The sequence below is a fragment of the Tuber melanosporum genome (genome assembly GCF_000151645.1).
Source record: "Tuber melanosporum whole genome shotgun sequence assembly, scaffold_68, strain Mel28".
NCBI lineage: Eukaryota > Fungi > Ascomycota > Pezizomycetes > Pezizales > Tuberaceae > Tuber > Tuber melanosporum.
The window spans coordinates 249,271-272,442 of record NW_003299115.1 but is presented as its reverse complement, the minus strand read 5'-3'; the positions used below and the strand labels follow the sequence as shown (position 1 = coordinate 272,442).

Below are 23,172 nucleotides of genomic sequence, written 5' to 3'. Positions count from 1 at the left end.
ATGTTTATCTCGAACCAATACTATAGGGATGCATTCAACTTGAGGGGGGGGATTTATAATATTACTAAAACCGCTTCCTCCCTTTGTAACCTGCATGTTCTAACTATATGTCTCATGGTGGGTGGGTGGTGCCTCGATGGTCCAACGTTCCGGGGTTCACTCCATAGGGCCCGAATCGCCACTGTACATATATTGGAACAAGGTAGAGTTGATTATGGAAACAGGGCATATTGAATATCCAACGTGTGTTATCAGACTAACCGCATCTTCCTATAGAATGTCTGAGGAACCAATTATTCTGCTTTAGTCATCACAGCCATCGTAATGAGTCTCGATCGAATATGATACCAACCCATACAAAGGTGTCCGGACACTCTATGAATGCCCGAGTAGGAACTTGGGAAGGGGGGGGGGGCAGACAGCCAGGTTCCGACCTCCGCTGTCTGTTCCCTTTGTCAGGTCTCACTAGCTCTCTCTCTTGCGGTGATTCGCATTGTTGATGGGGACTCGCTCGCTGGAGTCACCATTAAAACAGAGTTGAGGAAGCGACCGAGTCAGAAAGCCTCTGGCCCAAAATATCGATTGCCCTATGTTTTACAATACAATGATGCGGGCTAATCTACGATCGGCAAAGTGTTACTTTCTTTCTTTCTTTCTTTTGATTTTTGAGACATCGGTATTGGGGGCGTGTTTCGCGCACACAATTATCTGGGCGGTTCGCTATCTCAAATCACGGTTTGCGATTTGCGATTTGCGATTCGAAAACTAACCAGTAGTATGGATCCCAGACCTGCTTATGTAAACCATCTTCGTTTGGTGTGATTGGTCGGCCTTCGCGAATCATGATTTGAGATAGTGAACAGCTCACATCGTGGTGTGCTAAACACGCCCTTGTAACCCCACAGGTCACAATGAAGATAAGTATTGTATTAACTCAGCCGATCACGGCGTGTGCCGACTTTTAGGCCTGATACCGATACGTACTATCGTACTCGGGTGCGGTATTCGGAGGGTTACGGTGAGAGACTTTGCCGAATCCATTCCCCATATTTTACTGGCCCTTTGCCCCAAGATGGTTCTGTGGATTGTTGGGTCGAGTAGCCGCCCGTTGCACGTTGAAAAAGGGAAATCTATATTATGGAAAACCCGGTGCATGTCTGTTCCTCTTGTCACCAAGATCGTACTTTTTGTATCACATGACATTGCCATAACATTGACCCTTCTTTATTTTTTTCTCTTGGGGTAGTGAACTGCTCCTGTGAAATGAAAACTTAGTAGAAGTTGAGTCATTGGGATAAAACAAATTCCTATCATATCAAAATAGCCCACTCGGGGCAAACCCGGTCGGTGGAAAGTGGATTAAGTGAAAATATTCAGACGTGACTTTTCAGGATAGCCCGTGTGGGTGCTCACTTCGGTATGATACTTCGCATGGGTAGTCTGCTGGTCGGGGGGATACACAGAAGTTACGATGCGCTCTCGCCAAGTAAGAATGCTCAACGAAAAAAAATATCAGTGAGCGATGTTGAAGAGAGGCAGCTGAAATTTAACAGGAGGTTCGTGTATCTCCTAGGACAGTTCTACAAAACTCCGAGAATAAAACCATATATGTACAGCACAAAAAGAGTACACCCATGCCCATTCTACCACTCTAGCCCATTGATCTTCTTCTCCGTCGGACTTCCATTCCCACCCGCGGCCTCGGTGGGCTTAACAGCCTTCCGTCCCTTGTTACTACTATTAATCTTTTTGTCCATGTCCTTAAACGGATCTTCCGACTCCTCCTTCTTGACCTTCCACCTCTCGGTCCCTAGCAAGGCGTCCAACTCCGCCACACTCGGCAACTTCAAGTAAACCCACCCGTCACTTCTCTCTTCCACATCAAACGTCGCAATACTGACCTCTTCGTCGTTCGCACATCCGCCGGGAGTCTTGCCGTCAAGTGTGAAGTTCCTCTTGTGATACGGGCAACTGACCCACATTTTCCTCTTCTCCTTGCACTCTTCCGTGCCGTCGTCCGGGTCTTCGCCTATCAGGCCGTCCGAGAGGACGAAGGCCCGCTTGTGAGGACACATCTGCTGGGTGGCGTAGTATTTGCCTCTCACTTTGAAGATGGCGAGCTGGGTATCACCCCGCTTGACCGCAGCAGTTACGGGTGTTGAGAGATTCGCGCTAGAGAAGTATGAGGCTTCGATGATGGGTTGCCAGGCTAGATTTGACCAGCGGTGGTTTTTGAAGTCGTATTTTACACTTCCTTTGGGCCAGTATGTTGGCCTGGATTGGGAGCGCTCGTTGATAATTTCTACGGTCTCGCTGGCGTCGGAGGTGTTGGCAAATTGCTGGAATTGTCTAGGGGAGTGGATTAGTATCACCTGATCAGGAATGTGGGGCAAGGGCAAGTGCATACTTTCGTCGCTCTGAGTCTTTCACAACTTCCGTCCATTCGCAGAAGTAGGTCTTCACCAAGTCTTGCATTTCCTTTTCGAGCTGGTCGCAAATCCCGAGCTTGTCGTCCAGGATTACTTCCTTTAGGTATTTGATTCCTCCCGGGAGATTTTCAATCCAGCGGGCTGTTCTCTGGAGCCTGTCTGCGGTACGGATGTAGAACATTAGGTAGCGGTCCAGGATCGGGATAACCCTTTCTACGGGACAATCCTTGATTAAGAGTTCGGAGTGGCGAGGCTTGGAGCCCCCGTTTCCAGCAACAAAGATGTTGTACCCTGTCTCGGTGGCAATAAGGCCGAAGCTATCATAGCATCAGAGGTTAGCGTAGAACGGATATTTTGAGAGAATTGAGTAAGCTACTCTTTGTTCTGGGCTTCTGCACATTCCCGAATACATCCCGAAACACCAGATTTAATTTTATGTGGCGCACGAATACTTTTGTACCGCTCTTCCAGCCTGATTGCCATGCCAACACTGTCGCCGACACCGAAGCGGCACCATGTAGTCCCTACACAGCTCTTGGATAACACTATCAGCGAGTTTCGAGAATCGAGGTCAATGCAAAACAAACCTTGATTGTTCTCAAACTCTTAGCGTAAGCATGCCCACTCTCCATCCCCGCCTCTACAAGCTCTGACCAGATGGCCACCAAGTCTTGTTTTCGCGCACCGAACATATCAATCCTCTGCCCACCAGTGATCTTGCAATACAAACTATATTTCTTCGCTACTGTACCAATAGCGATGAGTTTATCGGGCGTGATTTCCCCGCCGGGCACCCGAGGAACAACCGAGAAGGTCCCGTTTCGCTGAATGTTTGCAAGGAACTTATCGTTCGTCTCTTGAAGCATGTGCAAAGGTTTATCCATTACATGCTGGTTGAAGAGAGAAGAAAATATAGACCCCATAGTCGGCTTGCATACCTCACAGCCAAGCGATTCGGGATCTTTACCGCACTCGCGCATTACTTCAGGGAAGGTTTTTATTTCCTGCAGATGTCAGCATGCCCATTGAGAGCGCCTGAAAAGAGCTAACCTTCACTCTAATAATATTGAAAAGGTCAGCACGGGAGTAGGCGAAGTGTGGGCAAACTGTAAAGCATTAGCGGCGGTAGAGTGAAGGAAATTGAGTGACCAACGATGATTTGAAACTTCGGCTCCCATGGCCTTCATCTCTGCATTGAAGATTGTCTGAACGAGTGGTATGCAGCCAGCACATCCGGTGCCGGCTTTTGTGCAAGACTTGACATCTCCCAAGCTCTTGCAGCTGCCGTCTTTCACCGCTTTGCTAATATCTCCTTTCGTTACGTTGTGGCATGAGCAAATTTGGGTGTCGTCGTCCCTGGCATCACTTTAGCAAGTTTTCAGTAGAATCAACTTGGGACAGGGAAACCTACAAGTCGTCTGGGTTCTCCTCTCCCTCGGTTTTTGCGCCTAATATTAATTGCGAAGGCGGGACTTCCAACGCTTTCTTGGACTTGACCATTCCTACGAGTTTAATATAGTCCATTGTGTCCCCAATAATCATGCCACCAAGTAGATATTTTCCATCTGACGTAAAAATGTACTTTTTGTAAACAGCCTGGAAGGGATCTCTGTAACTAAGTGCCTTGACTTCCCTTCCTCTCCTCTCCTGGCTTGGAGAGCGACCAGGCAACTCTTTAGGTCCATCCCGGTCCGCGAAAAAGTCACCAAAGGAAGCGACATTGACACCAAGCAACTTCAGTTTGGTTGAGAGATCAGGGCGTCTGAAAGCTTTTGGTGCCTCAGAATGGCCATGCGAAGTCGATTTGCAGAGATTGAATGCAAGGACGTCGGCCATCTCGACTCCGGGAGCAATCAGACCGAAAGTTTGGTTTTCCCATGAAGCACATTCCCCGATCGCATAAATCCCAGGGACTGTTGTTTCGACGCTGTTGACCGCTCACGGTGAGAACAAGATAAATTGAGAAATTAAGACATAAAAAGTAGGACATACTCTTTGTTAATAATAAAACCCCCGCGACTGGCAGTCTTGATTCCGGCACTATCAGCGAGCTCATCTCTAGGTTTGATACCAATCTATATAACGGTTAGCAGCGATCACCATCAGGTAGGCATACGAGAACCTACTGCAAAGCAAATACATGTAGTTTCCATGGTCTCTCCATCCTCAAACGTGACACTCTTGGTTTGATTATTCTCGTCGGAATTGATCGTCTTAATCTTTCTGCAACTTAATACGTCAAGTCCCAGCTCTGTAACCTTCTCAAGCACCAATCTCCCGGCATCTTGATCTAGCTGTCTTGACAAAACCCAAGGGTTTTTATCAATTAGCTTGACATATTTAAACCGCTCGAGGTCCATCATCGCTTTCGCGGCTTCAAGACCAAGTAATCCACCACCCACTACACAACCGGTTGATTCATTTACTGTGGCAGAGAATGATATCAACTTCTCCAAATCCTCGATATTCCGGTAAACAAATACTCCCTCGCTGTCATGTCCGGGCGTATTTGATGGGACAACAGCGTCGGAGCCAGTTGCTAACACTAGAATATCGTAGGTTACATCGTAGCCGGCGGATGTTGTTATTGATTTTGATATAGGATCGATGGCTGTGACTTTGGTGTTGATTTTGTGGTTTAGGACACCCGGTTTTGATTCATACTAATGTTCCAGTCAGTCCAAATTCTTCGCTAGCGGTCATTAAGTAACGCCTGCCAGAGTCTCGTACATACCCATTCTTTTGGATTCAAGTAGAGGTCCTCGACCTTTCGGTGTTCGAAAAATGAAGTCAATCCCACACGGTTGTATGCCACATGAGACTCCTCCCCGATAACCACGATCTCGTACTGTTTGCTTTCGGCATCAAGCTTTAGGATCTTTTCACTGACGCAACGAATTAGCTAGGAAACAGCAACGTTTGTTGGGAGGAAGGCATACATGAATGCAATTGCTACCATCCCCAGGCCAACAATTACTATTCGTTTTCTTTGGGGCGATGGTGGGGCTGTGCCATTTTCACCACCTGACATATCATTCGTCATTCCGTTGGCTCCATTCGTTTCAGTCGGGCCATCCTCATTGGCAATTGAAGGTTTGCTGTCCATCACCACCGGCGCTAATATTGTGTCTTCGCTCTTGGTAGTCAGAGAAAGGTCAATTGTTACGGGGATTTTTGTGGGGCTAGATGAATAACGACTTAGAAACAGGAGGATAACGAGACAGAGAAGGTCCAGAAAATAATCCATCGCAGCACTTTATCAATAAGTCAAGTTTGCCACAGTTGATAACAGCCTTTCCACAACCCGCAAGATAGCGGGAGTGCTAGGAAGGGATAAGAGTAACCCGCAATTCAGAGGAAGCGGGGATATCAGAATTGGCGACCACACTAGGGAGAAGCTCCTAGATATCGCCCGTCCAGGCCAATAACGCTGCTGCCGCCAATTAGGAACACCTTGTTTGTCAAAGGAGATATTCTCCATTACTACTGCACTGCCGGAACAAAAAATTACTAGAGACGTTTAGGCCAAGCAATTAACTCTGGGTAAGAAAACCCCAAAAATCCCGCTGCCGCGACGATTCTCAAACTGAAGGACACAGGCGCGTATCAGTCCAGCTGGGTTTCAAATACTGGTACGTACCAAGAATTGAAATAATCGAGCCTCATGCTGAGGCGTCCAGAATTCCCCTCTTTCGATAGCGGGGGGAATCACCCCAAAAAAGCTAGTTTTCGGCCCTCCATTGAGGCAGATAAAAAGAAAAGTAGGGCAGGCCTCAGTGGGAGAGGCAGCCCCAACGTCCTGGAATGAGGTTCGATTACGGTACCGGTATTCCAGTTCTTACGGTACCGGTACTCGAGTAGAATGCAAGTACCCAAGGAGAACTTTTTCGTGCAAGACAGGGGAGGGGTTATTTTTCTGGCTAACTATCTCTGTCTGGTGCGAAAATATCAGTACCAGTACTTGTACTCGCTATTGGCACTATTGCACGGCAAACTACGGGAGGAGAGATTTCTCCCTCCGACATCTCGGAGAATCCTAGTAGCGCTATAATTAAGGGGACTAACGGGTCAAGGAAAGTCAATCAACTCGATAGCCTTGTTGTTGTGACATATCGATTTAGGTGTTGCGGGCAGAAGTGCTCAGGTGTGTCTATAATAATCGGAAGCTAAGGGTCAGCAAAGCAGGGAACAGGTGGATGGATGGACAGGACATAAAGTTGTCTTGAAAGCACAACAAGGTAACCAGACATCTTGAACAAGGAACGTTACAAGGTGCCATATATATCACGACGATGCCTGGCAGGAGACCAATATAAAGCGAACTAAGGGGTGAAGGTGTGGATTGCAAGTAAGAAAAAAATGGAGAATACAGTTCGTTCCAGCATCGCAAGGCTCTCTCTTGGTCTCACTAGATTCTTCCCCCCACGAACACTCTCTTTTTCCTTTTCGACATACTACGGGTTCTTGGACTGCCGATCCCTTATTTGGGGGTTTCCACATTTTGTTGTCTTCCGATCAACTAACCTTGAATGGCAGGGATATCAGCCTTCCCGGTTCCCCCATGGACACGCCGAGGCAAGGCCGGTCCCTAATAAACGGAGAAAGACCCCGCGGAAACTGGAGCCAAGAAATGGCCGATGGAAAAGCATGGTGCAGCGGACGCCCGTTGATAACGGAAAAACCCCAAGAGCCACCACCACCACTTCAAAGAAATGTCCGATGCGTTCCCCAAGATCGTTATTATAAATAAACTGATAAGAAAATTCGTAGTTTGTTGGAAAAACGTTTGTTGTGATAAGTGTGTGCCTGTGGCTTGGCTGAGAACGGTCTGGACCACAACAATGCTCGATATATGAGATGCGCGCCAAATTTATTAGCTAGAGCGCTGGTGCCGCGTTTCCCACGCCTGGATGTGTTGTATCGGCACCCTATGTAACATTTCGGTGGCGGTTTTTGGGGGGTGCCTAGAGTAGGAAAAGAACACCAGTATGCACATGTCACCAAGACATCGGGTGATAATTGGTGAAGATGGATTGAAAATTAAAAAAAATTAATAATATCACAGTATTTGGTCTGGAAATGATTGGAAAAGGACTGCACCCCCTGCAGCCCCCGCAAGAAGAAAAAAAAGGAAGGAAGAAAAAAGAAACAGAGGGGGCGCATTGCGGGGTCTCCCACATATCGCGTGGGGTTTAAAGGGAAGCTTTAGATCTGCTATGTGCTGAGCATTGTGGGGAATGGGGTACATACTGGGCCTATCGTAAAGCTGACTCCTCTAATTAAAGATTCTAAAACACCCCCACCATTTAAAAATTTTCTTCACAGGAAGCTCGGCTGAATGATCGTGTTTTAACATAGACAGCAAGTGGGGTAGCGCGTGGAAATATTGAGGATTAAAACCTTTAATTCTAATGCTATCAATATTTGCAGAAAAAAGAACCAAAAGCCATGACCATAAACCCAAATCTACAAAATCTGTCTAACATCGGTGAAAGAAAAAGAAGAAAAGCGCCTAGAAAAATACCATATCACTTTCCCCCCACCCACCGGCTGTTAGCAGGCCCCTAACGCTCTTTTCCAATGACTCGGGCCCACATATTAGTGCTAAGGGTTTACGGCCCTCGCAGCCTTGTGGATAATTCCGCTTGATCAGATCCCACCCAATTCTGCCCCTCTCACCCTGCCACCGCTCTGAGGGCTTTGAAAGAGTGTGAACGATCTTGCACTTTTCCGGATATGTCGCTGCGAACGAATCCAAGTCCTCTCGGCACAGAATATCTTCCTCTGCTCTGTTCCCGTCGAGGACAACGCACGTTGTAGAATCCGTAGGGTCAGAAAGGACTGCCCTGAGGACTTGGAAAATGGGAGTTATTCCGCTTCCGCCACAGATCATAAGGAATGATGTGACATTGATCCGATTGTCAAGGAGAGAAACGACACCTTGCCCATGATATACAAGTTTACCGATGGGACCCTTGAAGGAAGCGGTATGACCCATTTCTGTTACCGGGTTAGCAATAAAGTAGTAGGAATACATGATAGAAGGGAAACCTACGCATCCTGTCCATAGCTTGTGTCATCTTTCCACCAAGAGCGGTTGGTGTATCGAAATATACTTTCACGAGTAGGTGAACAACACCCTTCTCAGTGTTACATGAGATGGGAGTGTACGGCCGCGTAATCACCTCTCCGGTCTTTTCGTCCCGTATCTTGATGAGAAGATGCTGCCCGACGGGAAGACCTAGTGTTTGTGTAGGATTATCGAGTTCGAAGGTGAAAATTCTAGTATCCCATGATACCACCTTTTTCTGCACTAGGGCTGCTTGACACCATGCTCGTGGATCCAAGAATGTTTCTGAGGGTCCCTTCTTGGATGGTGCGGCCGGCTCAAGAAGAAGTTTACGCGCCGTAGCACTTAGCGTACCAATATGGTATTTTGGCATCATCGCCTTTGCGCTTTCGCTATCTGATAAAGCATTAGCTCTCTGATTCTCCATCGGAAAAGTAATGACTTACGAATCCCCACAAACTCATCAGTTGCATCTTGTCCGGCAGCGGATATGATGCTTGTCGCCCCTCCCGGATGTTCTTCAAGAAAAGGTTTTCCATCATACACTTCACCTTCGACTACAAACCATGGCTCACTGGCGTTGTCGTGGCCCCTAAGTTCCTCGATCTCAATTGTCCTTTGCACGGAATCATCCGTCATCTTCACGGTGTCTCGGACCTCCGGAGCACTGGTAGCCCCACCAGCAACAGACTCCTCTCCCATCACCCTCTCACCCCAATTAAGGCCCAATAGATCGCCCCCTTCCTTTTTCACTCTTTCCATCCATCCACCCTTTAGCAGTGCTGGCTGGTTGGGGTGTTCGAATCTAATACGGCCGTTTTCCTTACGGATTGCGACCCTAAACCATGAATTGTGCATCATCCCCAATACCGACCAATAGGTATCCCTTGGTTGGGTGTTCATGCTATCATCCATGGCTCGAACAACGATATCATCCGCAGCAAACAAGGCTGAGGTAGGAATATCCAGAGACCAAAAACACCAGCACAAACAGGCGTCTCGCGAGCCAACATCGAGGCGACCTCCAAATAGAGTGGCATTTTCAGGAATAGATCGGTACAGGTCCTCCGGATATTCTACCGAGGATAGAATCCAGCCTTGAATGCAATTATATCAGCATTTGGCGAAAAATGTACTTGAGTATAGAGGAAAAACCTACTTCTGCCCTTATCAAGGGAAATTTCAACACGAGTAATCCTCCTCCCAGCCCCAGCGTAGGCGTAACCCTTCAGATTGTACTGTTCCTTTGTTGTCTCCATCGACAGTGTCTCGTCGTGTGCGGGATATGCAATCGCTGAATTAACAGAAAGATCATAAATCGCATACCGCTCATCGGTCCACCAGTCCTTGTTCGCCTTGGCCATCTCCGGTGTGACCATAGTTGGCAGAACTCTGTTATCGTAGATATGATACCAGTTCTCACTCGGCGACTCCGTGAGTATGATCTTCTTTAACCACTTTACAGATCTCCCACCAATCATAGATGGAACAACCACTCTGAGGGGACGCCCGTGATCAGGGCGAAGTTCCTCGCCATTCATCTTGTGCGCAAGCATAATTCCGCGATTGGGATCGAAGACTTGAGAAAGACGTATGGAAGTCCCGTAATTCCCGTTTGGAAGCTCGTCTGCCCCCTCCATACAGAGATATCTGGCGTTTCGTTGGGGCCTTGCAGCGGCAATAACGGATGCCAAAAGTGGGCCTGTGAAAAGCGACGTGGAGACACCCGCAGCACCCCATGAGAATCCTTGAGATTTTCGAACCTGGTTTTGCTCCTTTCGACGATTACCTGCACAGACAAGAGTGACAGGAAGAGTAACCTGTTCGAATCCGGTGATGATTTGACGTAAGGTCAAAGCCAGGGGGTTGGCTACCAACCTTTTGTGCAATATTCAATGTCAGCTCAATATGTCCATTTGATCGTGCACGGGGATCGTATTCTGACTTACCCTTCGATCGTTATTGTCCAGTCCAGCATTTCGTCGTCATGGACTTCTGGAACAGCTCCATGGTTTCGGACATAAAAGAGTTCCGGAGGGGTCAAAAATCCTATATTCACTATGTTAGCCCTATTTCCAGAATATTGGGAGAATCCAAGAACATGCCAGAGTCAAATAATGCCGAAAGAGGTGCCTCAACGTTAAATGGGTGCACTCCCGTTAGGCGTATCAATCTTGGGTCCCTGGGGACATGTGAATCCGGCGTTCCAACATCGACATCAAGGACGGTTGTTGGGTTTACTGACGGTGGCGGAAGTGGTATATTTTCCAAATCATCGCATTCATCGTCGCCTTTGTCCGACTCCGGGGGAGTCGGTGGAGCTAATTGGTTCGGATTCCCTAGGAAAGCGTTGCTTGGAGGTATATGAGGATTTGTTTCCACGTTGGGAATGCTGATAGAGGAAGTAGTGCCATCAATAACCAATTTCTTCGTCGTCCTGAAAAATCGGATCAGAGAGAGTAGGCTCAAGAGCCATCCAAAAACAGTGTCGAGGGTGTTCATTTTCAACTGGTATATTGAGCTAAACACAAAATTGTCGTTGCGTGAGGAATCTCAGTGAAGTTTAGGGTGTTTCCCGAGAGCTTTAGCAAAAATGTACTAGAAACGGATGCTACCCCAAGACTACTGGTTTAACAGAAGATTAGTAGGGACAGTAGATTTACTCGGGCAAACCGAGGGGGTAAAATGTTGTGCTTTTCCAACCTTGTTAGAAAAACACCAGCGGAAGGTGATCCCTGCCGACAGCCAATAGGAAGATACAAATTGGTTCAAGATCTCTAATTATTCTTACCACCTCCTACTTGGAATAAATCGGCCTCTCGGCCCGCAGAGTATTACTAGCCCTACGGCTCTTGGGCTCACTACGAGTAGTCCCACGGAATTGTGTGGGACCATCTGATAGAGAATCTCCCCCTGGTACCTGGCTGCCGGAGAACTGCTCCGCGGAACAGTTCTGCTCGCCGAAGAAACAATCACATATCAGGAGCGGATAACAATGAAGTTTCAAGACTGGCAGTTGAGGCAGATATTATTGCGCATCTAACCATGCACTGGATCAGAACCCAACATCCTAAGAGATTCTATGGGCAACTAATAGCTGGCGAGTGATCCTTGATGATGAAAGCGGTAAGTGCGGCCAGGAGCAAAAAAATAAATGCTCCATCGTTCTTTGCTCTTAATTGCCTCGAAGACGCCCTGCTAGCACACGAGTGAAGAGGGTAGGGTAGTGGACAATGTCCGTTGCATGCCAAAATAAGGAGATTTTTGCACATTAATATCAACCAGGAGTCTGGCACACCATTCCTGCTCTACTCTTACCAGTTATCTCAAGTAGAATGGCAACTCGAGAAGCTTCCTGTTGACACACCAAAAAATGCCCGTTAGGGGGCACTGTTGGGCGTTAATTCCAATTCCAGCAGCCATAGACAAGGACTCGAAAATTTGTCTGGGCTATTCCCGGAGATATCATAATTGAGGCCTACCTCAAAAAGATTTTGGGGGTGGTTGATGACTGTTCCGAATACCCCTGTTTATTTTTTTAATTTTTTTTTATGGGGAATGCCGTTGTCCCACTATTTTCTTCATTGGTGTGCTGGCCGGAAAGTCAATAAAATCCCTGGATTCAACCCCCACGACAAGCGGCTGAGCTGGCTGTCCGCCCACAACGAAGCCAACGCCAGATCGCGGGAATCGGGTACTCGGACATGGCACACCCTTATCCCTGCGCGAGAGCATCGACAACGGCACACCAAAATAATTTACTCTCTACTTGTACTCGTACACTGTTACCGGCACCGGCACACTTCGCAGCTTCAACTTCAATTTCCCTTTTCACTGTCCACTGGCTTGAAGGCTGTGGTACCGGTAGGCGATCGCGGGGTTGACTGTCATACCCCCCAACGTTGACGAGCCTCCAGGAGCTGGGGGGCGACACCCGTTGGGATTCCCAAGCAAGAAAACGCTGAAAGAAAAAAAAACCCCCAACCGAAAACTCCCGGCTCAATAATGACAAGCCTATTTAGAGTTACAACACCGATACTTGTACTTTGAGGCCACGTTGGGGGATCAAGCTGAATGAATTATCAGGTATCATATTTGATTTCCGATTCCTTCCCCAATACCAACACACCCGAGCACTTTCCCTTTTCAAACGACAAGATCTGCCAAGCCGGTTAGCCAGTCACCAAATTTGTAGCTAGTCCGATTCAGTAACCCCCCCAGGATTGACTGAGATAGCAAGGGGACCCCTTATCTGGGTTGTGTGTGTGAAGATGTTTGTACTCAGACTTTCTGTATCATTTCAAGCCCATCCACTGCATACTTTCTTATCCTTACACTCTCCTCCATCCCAGCAACCGGGTTCCCCCTCCCCCCACAAGGAATTTCCAGTCGTCGGGGTGTTCGCCGTTCTCTCAATTCCCACGGGGATGTTCCCCGATAGCACCCGCATCCAAGACCTTCTCAATCCAGTTATACCCTCTCGGAAGAACCTCTGGAATCTGCCTAAATTGTATTTTGCATGGGACCCTCTTTTTTTTTTTTTTCCTTCCTCTCCCCCAGGTTTTTTTTGCTATTTCCTTCACCTCCGATCTAGACCCTTCTTGACCACTGCTGATGTTTGACTACCCAGTTTTTCGATGCTGCTATCTGTTGTGAGTAATGATCGAAAAGAGTACGAGGTCCACAACAGCTCTGAGGCACTTGATTGACTGTAGACATGAACGATTGGAATTCCCCTTATTCGATTGGCCTCTAAGCGCTGGGCTGCCAAGACGGGACAAACCGTATGTTTTTTCGAGATAGCAGTGTCCTATCTACGCTCTCTATCTATCAATCTAGCTATCTATAAATCTGACTATCTATCATTTTCGGGGCCGCACTTGGAGACCGATATATAAAAGCTGGAAGAAACCCAGCAGTTCCCTGGTTCTCCTCAAGAGAAATTCGGGTGAAATATAAGAGACCAATTGGACCTCTTGCGAAATACCCCCTTTGAACTTTTCAACAAGTTGTACTTTTTTCGCTGCCTATCACTCGGACCCGAAGGAAGCAAAGAACACCCTTCACAATGCAGTTGAGTCTCCTATGGAAGGCGCCCGAAGTTAATCCGGCGAACCACAAAGCCAGGTCGGTGCCTATTCTGAATCCTTACGACAAGTATGGACGGACTTTCTTCTTTTCGACTTTCGGATTCATGATTGCGTTCCTGTCATGGTACGCATTTCCTCCACTGGTAAGTATTTGATCCAAATTATATGCGCCCGCCTCCTTCTTTTTCCCTTCTTCCGGTGGCTAACTTACTCTGTTCCATAGATGGGAAAAACCATCAAGAAAGACCTGGCTTTGACCCAGGCCGAAGTTGCCAATTCTAACGTCCTTGCTTTGACCGCAACGTAGGTTCACCCTTTACTTCCCCCCCCCTCCCCCCCCAAATATGCATAGAATTTTCTTCTAACACTTGGGAAATATAGTCTCGTCGTCCGTCTCTTCATCGGCCCTCTTTGCGACCGCTTTGGTCCCCGTCTCTGCTTTGCCGGAATCCTGCTCGCAGGTTCAATTCCCACTGCCCTTGCTGGACTTGTCCACAACGCAACCGGCCTCCTCGCCCTCCGCTTCTTCGTGGGCGTCTTGGGAGCCACATTTGTCCCTTGTCAAGTCTGGTCAACTGGTTTCTTCGACAAGAACGTTGTTGGAACCGCCAATGGACTCATGGCCGGTATTGGTAACGCTGGTGGTGGAATCACATAGTGAGAACTCTGATCTACATCTTACATCTGGATCACAAAATCCTAACCTTAACACCCAGCTTCGTCATGCCCGCAATCTTCGACTCCTTGGTTCACGACCGCGGCCTGACTCCACACAAAGCCTGGCGCGTAGCCTTCGTGGTCCCTTTCATCCTCATTGTTGCGATGGCCTTGGGCATGATATTCATTTGCGAAGACACGCCAACTGGTTCATGGGCCGATAGGCACAACTTTACTCCACGCACAATCGAAGGTAAGATCGTGGATGCGACCGGAAACATCAACGACGCCCCCACCGCAGACGAGTCTCCCAAGGGTGCCCCGTACTCAGAGAAAGACAAGAAGACTAGCGACCCGGAGAACGCTAGTAGCAGCGCAAGCATTGACTTGGAAACCATCGTTCAGAGCGAGGTCATTCAGGCTCCTACCCTTCAGGAGGCTATACAGGTCATTTTCTCACTGCAATGTCTTATGCTCGCGGCACCGTATGCTTGCTCCTTCGGTGGGGAGTTGGCGATTAACTCGATTCTGGGATCATACTACATCAAGAACTTCAAATACCTTGGGCAGACGAACTCCGGAAGGTGGGCCGCTATGTTTGGTCTTCTCAACGTTTTCTTCAGACCTGCTGGTGGGATTATCGCGGACATCATTTACAGACATACGAAGAGTGTCGCGGCGAAGAAATGGTGGCTTGTCTTCATCGGCTGCATGCAAGGTGTTTTCTGCCTGGCTATTGGAATCCTGAACCCACACGACGAATCTACGATGTTTGGGCTTGTTGCGTAAGTCACCTGACACTCCCCATACTTTTTCCTTCCTCCCCTACTCTTTTTTCGACACGCTAACAAGGAGTTACATACAGTGGATTGGCATTCTTCATGGACGCTTCTAACGGCGGCAACTTCGCCTTGGTCCCGCACGTGCACCCATTCGCCAATGGTATTCTATCGGGAGTAGTCGGCGCTGCGGGCAACTTGGGCGGTGTCATTTTCAGTGTCATCTTCCGATACAATGGCACAAATTATGACAAAGTCATCATGATCATCGGGGCAATCTGTATCGGAATCAACCTTGGAATCAGTTGGATAAGGCCTATCCCGAAGGGGCAGATTGGTGGGAGATAAGAGTTGCCGTCTTTTTTTCACCTAGTAATTATTTATAGCTAGTATGATATCTTTGTATCTTTTTTCTCCTTCTTTATGATTGGTTTATGATTAATGGTGGTGTTTTTTTTCTGAATTTCCGAGTTTCTTTCCTTCCCCCCCTCCCTCTTGACTTGTACTTGCCGAGGGAGCTCCTTGAGTAGATAAAACTGTATCTATTAGATTTGGCATGCGATATCATGTATGGCTCGTATTATTGTTTCACAATTAAGGCAGCACTGTGCTCCAGTTGGAGGTTTCGGCAAAAGAGATAGAGCACACGCGTGAAAATGAGGGGAACATTCCGGCAACAAGTCGAATAGGGTATCATACTTTGGGGCATACTCGTGCCCCGTGGTACCCCTTACTTTGGCACAAGGTGTAACACCCATCCAACGCCAAGAGGCGCCACGAGGCCCCTTGATGCTCACACGAAAGCACTCGGAACATGGCACGTGACTGAAGGAAGGATGGCTGCACGTCGGGTTGATGGGCAAGACATAAGAAGGGGAGGAGGATGATAGTTATCAGTTGTCTCTGTGGCGATTCGCACCATTTGGAGGCGCGGCGAGGGGTAACTGGAGAGGCTCTCTGGGCTTTGGCACATACTCGTAAACACATACCGAGACTTAGGTCGTTGCACGGGCGTTCAAACGAGTCCTCCAAGAGCTTCGAGTAGACGGGAGGAACTACAATAGGAGGAGGAACCAGGAGAATAACGGCATCATGTACTCGTACCGGTAAGTCCGTCGAAAGAGTCCCAGAGATCCAGTTAGCCTTTCTAATGCTCACGGAGAACCCATCCAATAGCGCCACAGCCTACACAACTACCGCCATCTCTCCCATCTTTTTTACGGCATGGGGAACCCCCCCCCCGCCACAACTTGTTCCTTTCCCAGCCACTCCTCATGATCATCACTACGCCCCCTTCCTTTTAACCCATCACAACCCAACCACCAGCGCCCCCCCTCCCACCAATTCGGAAGAATTCAGCGGCAAATCGAATGCCTATCCCCCCTTCGCAAGTGATAATCGCGGGGCTCCGAGGTTCCCCTATCTTACAACGATATGCAACGCCATCTCCCCGCCATCCCACCATCGTTCCTCTCATTGAGCTTCGCCCTCATCTCATCCCCAAACGACACGGTGGGAAGCCTTAAACTAGAGCACTAACAACATTCAATTCCGCTCAGTATTACATGTTAAGTTTGTCCAAATACGGTTAATAGTCGGTTGGTTCGGTTTTCTTGGCAAGGTTAACTGACATCTTGGCAATTTTAACAGAAAATAACTGTAGGCACCATTGTGTTTCCCTCACCCAACTTCAAATCCCTATTGCTCGCCCAAAAGTTAAGGGCGCTGTTTGGCACACTGTGAGCTGTTCGCTATCTCAAATCATGGCTTGCGATTGGAGGCCGAAAACTAACCAACAGCATACGGTACCCGAAAAACCTGCTTACATAACCTCTCTTTGCATAGTGTGATTGGCTAGTTTCCAAATCGCAATCGCAAGTCACGATTTAAGAAACAGCTCAAATCATGATGTGCCAAGCACGCCCTAATATTTCCGGAATCCCTTTCTATTTTCGAGGCCTCCAGTTTATTGTCTATCAAAAAATAGATAGAGAAAAAAATAAAAAATAAAAGTTGTCGAGGAGTCTTAGCAGTTTGGAGTGGGCATTTTTCAAGTCGAATGTGCTCCGGTTAAAGGTTCCCTCCACCATATCCAGCTCCCAGGCTCACTCCAGGCTGCCAGGCTCAGCCAAGAAGATTGCCCGCACGACTGATCTTCAACACACCATCTGGCAGTCACATCCTACTCGTAGAATTTGCGACTGTCCGTTCATCACTGCCATAATCAGCGGTGAGCATCTAGCGTCGGACAGAACACACCTACAGAAGCGGCAGGATCCTCTGCATGCACTTGCCGTGTGGCACGGTGTGGCGTCGTGCAGGTGTCTCTCCCGCGGGTGGTGATATCGATCCTCTGGTATGGCACGAAGCAGCGGCCGTGAGACGAGCGGTCAGTAATTTTACATGCTTCTCAGAATAAAGCGTGGATGGAATGTAGCTTGTCATATGTCCCCGCCTCGAAGTGGATCACGCGCATTTCTCCTGTCATGATACAATTGCCGTGCCGGTGATTGTGCCACAGTCTGGGTTTCTCACGCTTTAATCACGGCATGTCACTCGGCTGGATTTACGGTTCGGGTGGTAGCATCTGGCAACTTGCCATTCTGTGCTCGGGAGGGTGCGGTGCGGTAACGTGCTCGAGTACTCTTAGACTTAGCACCGGGCGTCGTCAGCCGACCGTCATCAAGGATAGTTGCGTTCACAACATCTTTGCCAAGAATTCCTCGTGAATGATAATAATAATTATGATAATAGCTTCTATTTCGCGTTGCTCATAATTTAGTTAGGGAAAAGAATGTGTGACGGCCAACCTTTTTTTTTTTTTTTTCCATAGGACAGGGCTACATAATACAGATTATCAACTGGTACATATTGTCCAGTACAGTTAATGTAATTAATTCTCGGTTACAAAATGTTACAAATGAAATCCTCAAGTTGAAAATATATGAGGACGACAACCAATTGAGAAGAGATATATAATAGAGAAGGAAGTAGACTAGATGGAAGTGCTGTCATCTGGGAGTGATGGGCAAGATTTATCTGATAAATAAGCTTCTGATTCTTCATAAATGATATATTAGCCTCGATTAGAAACAAGAATGATAGTATGATAGCCTATCATACCAGTATACAGATCATAATAGGTGATTTGTGACCTGTACCATGCAAGCCTATCTCATGGGGAAGAAGAGGAAAAAACTGAGCGCCACATTTGCTTTCCCCGACCATGAGCAAAGGCGAAATGGACAAAAAGCACAAGCCACCCAGACACCCTCCTCACTCAAATGACTAAGCTTGGTAAAAACTCGGTAAAGCACTATACATGCACCGTATGCATCATGCTTATTGAACCCGCCACCGGGAATCTCGACAGAGGTCGCTGTCCAAATCACAATAGGCTCAACAGTGCGAGTTAGACTAACAAAATAACGAACACCAGTCAATAAGGCCTGGTAAGCTCCGCCTTCCTGAGCTATGCTCCATTTGGATAACAATATTCTTTCGTGGAGTCTTTTGGCTCTGGGGAGGGAGGGAATCCGAGCTTGATCTAGGTTGGTGGAGGTGGATTTAAGAGGTGAATACTCGAGTACCGGCACAGTGTTGCGGGTGAAGAGACCGGTAAGCGATTTCTCTGTAGAAGGCCGGCCAATTTGGATGCGTTCAAGTGGGGGTGTCCGAGTAGCATGTGGCTTTGTCTAGGATGGAAGATAGGATTGCTTGATATCAGAATTTAAGGTGGGACAATGCGATTCCACGGTATTTTGTCCTAGTGTAACTTGCGGTAACGTACCGTATTTCCGGTATTCGAACACCAGCTGTATTACTGGACTATGCCAACCGGGCACTGTACCGGTATTGTGGGATCCTGGCGGGAATGGAGGGTCTAGCTCCCATCCTTCCGATCTGTATCGTTATAGTTTTCTCCTATGCAGCCGTAAAAATACAAATCTCACAGCATTTTCCCCATCCACCAATCCCCCCGAGAAACGCAGGATCAAGATCAACATAAACAAAAGTTTCAGATTTCACAAATCATAACCGTACAAGCACCTATCACAGCACAATATCTTCAGAGCGTGCTCTTGCCACCAAGAACAACAGTATCCAACCACTCGCTCATGTGTCCAATAACGGCCTCCGGATCCTCCACCATAGCCCAGTGGGCAGTCTCCACAACCCGGACGGTAAGCTGTGAGATAAACCGCTTCTGAGGTTCGGCCATAGAAGGCGGAAGAGCCACGTCATGTCTCGCTCCGATGAAAAGGTACGGCACCTTGACCCCATCAAACTGAAGACTTTTCCATCAGTCAGCATCATATCAACTGGTGGCGACAGCAACAAGGGTGGTGCGAATACTCTTTCTCATCCTCATAGTTCACCTTCCCAGCCTTATACCAGTTCAGAGGCCCGTGGAACCCATTCCTCTCGAATTCCTTCGTAAAGTAGTGCAAATCCTCCTCGGTCATGAACTTGCTCCTCTTGAGATCTCCAACACTCTCGACGATATCCTTATCCACCATGAAATTGCCCCGCTCATCTCCAAGACCTCTGTGCAACCCCTTAAGGAACTGCCGAATCTTGCCGGGTGCTTCGGTATCCTTCTCTGTCTGTGGGTCCTGAAACGCTATTTGGTATTTGAACGAGGGGATTTTTGTTGCTACCAGCTCACGAATGGGGATGTATTCTCGCATTGGGGATGCAAAAGGTGTACAAACGTTGGCGATATGAGATACTATCTCGCTGTTGTAGAGGTATATTCTCCACGTTATCATTCCACCCCTGGAGTTTTGCTAATGTATTAGTACTCGTGGATGCCAAGACGGCGCAGAGCAAATATTGCAGTACCAATCGTGCCCGAAAAGGATCACTTTCGGAACATTTAGGATCTTAAGTAACTCTACCATGTCAGCTACATGGTTTTTGACGGAGTATGCTGATATGTCTGCCGGTGGGACTCTAGGTGCATCCTAGTAATTTGTTAACCGCTCTATTTTTTTTTTTTTTTAAAAAAAAAAGAGATTTAGGCATAGCAATAAACGAACTGTTTGCCCATATCCCAGCATGTCGGGGACGATCACGCAGAAACCCTTCTCCAAAAGAAAAGGGATCATGAAACGATAGCCATCTACAGCTATCATTAGCTATCCCGTCCAAGCTCTCCTTTCCGAAGAGACGTACACCATAGATCCGGGAACCCGTGGATCTATCACCACCAACTCAGTTAACGATGATGACCCAAAATTATGAGCAAACTTACACAAAGAATAGTTCCCTTGACAATTCCAGTTGGCCTACCATAGACATAGTCTAGGACACCAATAAAGTGAGCCGTCTGCAGCACAACTTCCACGGTAGCCACCTCTCGCTCGGGATCAGTGCATACGATAATTCTTCCCATTGACCACCTGAAACTTATGCGTGACCCTAGGGTCACCATCGGGGCGAATAGCTTTAATATTGTTGGTCGCCATGTTGTTCCCTCCTTCTCTTCGCTACCTCACACACAATACGATCAAGGGAGCGTAATGAGAGAGGAAGAAGCGGGCAGCTTATATAACTATCCCCGCGGAAACCTTACGCTCTACCGCAGACCACACACCCACTGACATCACTGCAGCATTCAGAAATCCTTCAAGGAAGACACTTTATGGGGCGTGCGGATGGGGGGGGAGGGTGGTCGGCGAGGAAACCGCTCAGCGGGAAGGTACGAGTAATATGATAGCACAATTCGAATTGGGCCGAGCGCTAAGCCTATTAGGTTCTGCCCACGGAGCATTCACTTACTCGGTCGGGTGCCGGTAGTACTATACGAGTAGTTCTTCCCTCCCGAATCACCGGTAGTGGGCGAGACCGAACTGAAACACCTTGCACTTATACTCGTGGGTACTCGTATAGTACCGGTACCGGTGGGGTGCCTGCTGTACCAGCACAGGGATGGGCGCCAGTTGGAATACAGGTAGCAGTATTCCATAATTATATTATTATTATGAAGGTATATTGGCCGTGGTTGTGCCGGTATGGGTAGTGCATTCTCCTCCCTAGACTTGGAAATCGATTCCAGTGACGACGGTAGGATCAATTGACCAACTTTTAGTTTTAAAACGAGTATCTACCCCTGCGGCGGTAGAGGTAGCTGGAATTGGAGGCTTTGTCGGCCTTATATAGGGAGCTTTGAATATAGCGCTCATATTGTGTGAAGCCAGCTTCTAGAATCATACAGCTAAACAAAGCATCTCAGATACGATCTCCCAAGTTTAGGATAGTAGGCAAGTAAAATGGAGGTCTTCCCGTAGGAATCTGGTAGCAATTTAGAAAGGGTCTTGGCAAAATCCTGCGCTAAAATCTGAAAACGCTCTTAGATTCTCAATCTGACAAATGTCTGAACCAGGAGGGTGGGGGAGGGGGTGGTTCAGATTAAGGACTTTAAAAAGTTTGGAAATAAAGAGGCGATGGGATAAGGAATCCTCCAGACTATGCTGAATCCAATGAAAATGATATTAGTCTCCAGTATAAATAAATAACTTGGCATAGAGATAACTGAGCCATTGACTATAGGAAGAAAGAGATCAAATTTTTTTTCTACCATCTATCAGTCCTGATGAAGCAGTTTCTTCAGAAGAGAATTCTTCTCTTATTCATTATTATCCATCGAAGCCTTGCCCAGCAACAAATATGATGAAATCATTTCTATCTAACATGGAGTAACCTCAGTCCATCTTCCTGGTCAGCAACTGCATGGAAGTATCTTTATGCATCTAAGGATGATTGTGTATTCATTTTGACAATGGGAATTGGAGTTTCAGTTTTTCAGCAACTACTAGACTCAGGCTTTGAGACTGCTTGGAATACTATGCCTATCCTACGAGATGATGTTGTGTCAAGTGTAAAAGCTCATGTGCATTATTGATCCTTGACCTCCGCTGATACTTTATGCCTTATCCAACATTACCTCAACTCAACAATGACTGATTATAGTCTTCAAATTATTTTTAGCATAAATCCTGCAGTGTATTCAAGGTATCGGAATTGGGCTTTATCTGCTTTACAGGCAGTATTACGGACCTTCTATGAAGCACAAGTTACCTGGCCAACAAAACAGCAATGCGATCAGTATTTCTCTCTTATCCAGCACCAACATCCTCCCTTACAATTTACTATTGGTTTTAATGATAGCTGTCATCTTTCAATTGCAGCAACAGCAAATAATGACTTGCAAAATGCCTATTACAATGGCTGGTATTGTCACGAACGTGGCTTAGCATGAAAAAGGTTTTCACGTGATACATGGTTATGAGTCACAGGTATGTTATTGTTTTGCGCATATGACCTATTCAGGTTATATGATTTGTTATGTGTAGGATTTGTGATGCTTTCGCACATGGCTCAAGTATAAGTCATGGGACGTACGCCGGATAAGTATGCCTTGCGAGGGTGCCTTGCGGGTAAGCCTTGCGCATATGATATATGTTTCGCACATGACCTCATTATGAAGTCATGGGTTTCGCGCATATGACTCAGTCGAGTCATATGACTTGTTTATTGTGTTATGATTGGTTTATGAGTTTTGTACATGACCTCACTAGGAGGTCATGGGTTTTGAGTATGTGATCACTTTGGTCACATGACTAGTTTGTTATGATTTGGTTTTGCACATGTGACCACTTTAGGTCACATGACTAAGGACGGGAAGAATACTATATAAGGAGGTCGATGTGGCCGAGGAAGATAGGTTCTTCACGCTTTGTTCTAAGTACTTTTCCTGGTCCTTGCTGTCGCTTCGCCCCAAGCGTTTCTTTCGCCATCATGATGGGCCTTGATGCCTTTGATTCTGGGGGAGATATCTGAGTTCGCTCAGTAGTTCCTGGGGTCTTTGGTGTTGAGGTCTGTTAGGTGTTGCGTGGTGGATAACTTGTTTGCGTCTCGTTTCGTTGGGTTGGTTATCTCACGATACTAGCACTTCCAGCACTCATCACGGTCGCTTCTGAGCCCCTTACGGTAAAATGTTTACGGCTTCCTGTCTATCGTCTACTCGCAGGTTTCGCGTTTGTTTGGGGGGATTGAACATTGCGTTTTGGGAGGATCACCCGTGTCGTTCTTTGGACCAGCTCATGTCTTTTGTTGGGTTTTAACGGAGTTCTTAGTTTTCG

General features: G+C 47.3%; 4 protein-coding genes; 1 reads left to right on the top strand and 3 right to left on the bottom strand.

Moving 5' to 3' along the window:
- Positions 1 to 1,456: 1,456 nt before the first annotated feature.
- On the bottom strand, positions 1,457 to 6,322 carry GSTUM_00010229001 (uncharacterized protein). XM_002841146.2 has 11 exons: positions 5,369 to 6,322; positions 5,164 to 5,314; positions 4,556 to 5,092; positions 4,422 to 4,504; positions 3,841 to 4,356; positions 3,583 to 3,785; positions 3,480 to 3,535; positions 3,017 to 3,433; positions 2,806 to 2,963; positions 2,408 to 2,746; positions 1,457 to 2,349 (listed from the first exon to the last, which is right to left on the bottom strand). Exons 1-11 carry the CDS (start codon positions 5,533 to 5,535, stop codon positions 1,644 to 1,646), a joined length of 3,333 nt encoding a protein of 1,110 aa, XP_002841192.1. The 5' UTR covers positions 5,536 to 6,322; the 3' UTR covers positions 1,457 to 1,643.
- Positions 6,323 to 7,815: 1,493 nt separating this feature from the next.
- GSTUM_00010228001 (uncharacterized protein) lies at positions 7,816 to 11,122 on the bottom strand. XM_002841145.2 has 7 exons: positions 10,601 to 11,122; positions 10,520 to 10,548; positions 10,449 to 10,491; positions 9,659 to 10,377; positions 8,946 to 9,596; positions 8,485 to 8,895; positions 7,816 to 8,429 (listed from the first exon to the last, which is right to left on the bottom strand). Exons 1-7 carry the CDS (start codon positions 10,999 to 11,001, stop codon positions 7,942 to 7,944), a joined length of 2,742 nt encoding a protein of 913 aa, XP_002841191.1. The 5' UTR covers positions 11,002 to 11,122; the 3' UTR covers positions 7,816 to 7,941.
- A 1,731-nt stretch (positions 11,123 to 12,853) lies between these two features.
- On the top strand, positions 12,854 to 15,659 carry GSTUM_00010227001 (uncharacterized protein). XM_002841144.2 has 7 exons: positions 12,854 to 13,009; positions 13,130 to 13,283; positions 13,386 to 13,732; positions 13,813 to 13,892; positions 13,971 to 14,246; positions 14,306 to 15,031; positions 15,112 to 15,659. The coding sequence occupies exons 3-7, from the start codon at positions 13,568 to 13,570 to the stop codon at positions 15,371 to 15,373; spliced, it is 1,509 nt and encodes a 502-aa protein (XP_002841190.1). The 5' UTR covers positions 12,854 to 13,009; positions 13,130 to 13,283; positions 13,386 to 13,567; the 3' UTR covers positions 15,374 to 15,659.
- Positions 15,660 to 19,027: 3,368 nt separating this feature from the next.
- On the bottom strand, positions 19,028 to 20,536 carry GSTUM_00010225001 (uncharacterized protein). XM_002841143.2 has 8 exons: positions 20,409 to 20,536; positions 20,283 to 20,332; positions 20,204 to 20,228; positions 20,068 to 20,150; positions 19,871 to 19,992; positions 19,741 to 19,804; positions 19,382 to 19,641; positions 19,028 to 19,320 (listed from the first exon to the last, which is right to left on the bottom strand). The coding sequence occupies exons 1-8, from the start codon at positions 20,494 to 20,496 to the stop codon at positions 19,095 to 19,097; spliced, it is 918 nt and encodes a 305-aa protein (XP_002841189.1). The 5' UTR covers positions 20,497 to 20,536; the 3' UTR covers positions 19,028 to 19,094.
- Positions 20,537 to 23,172: the final 2,636 nt, after the last annotated feature.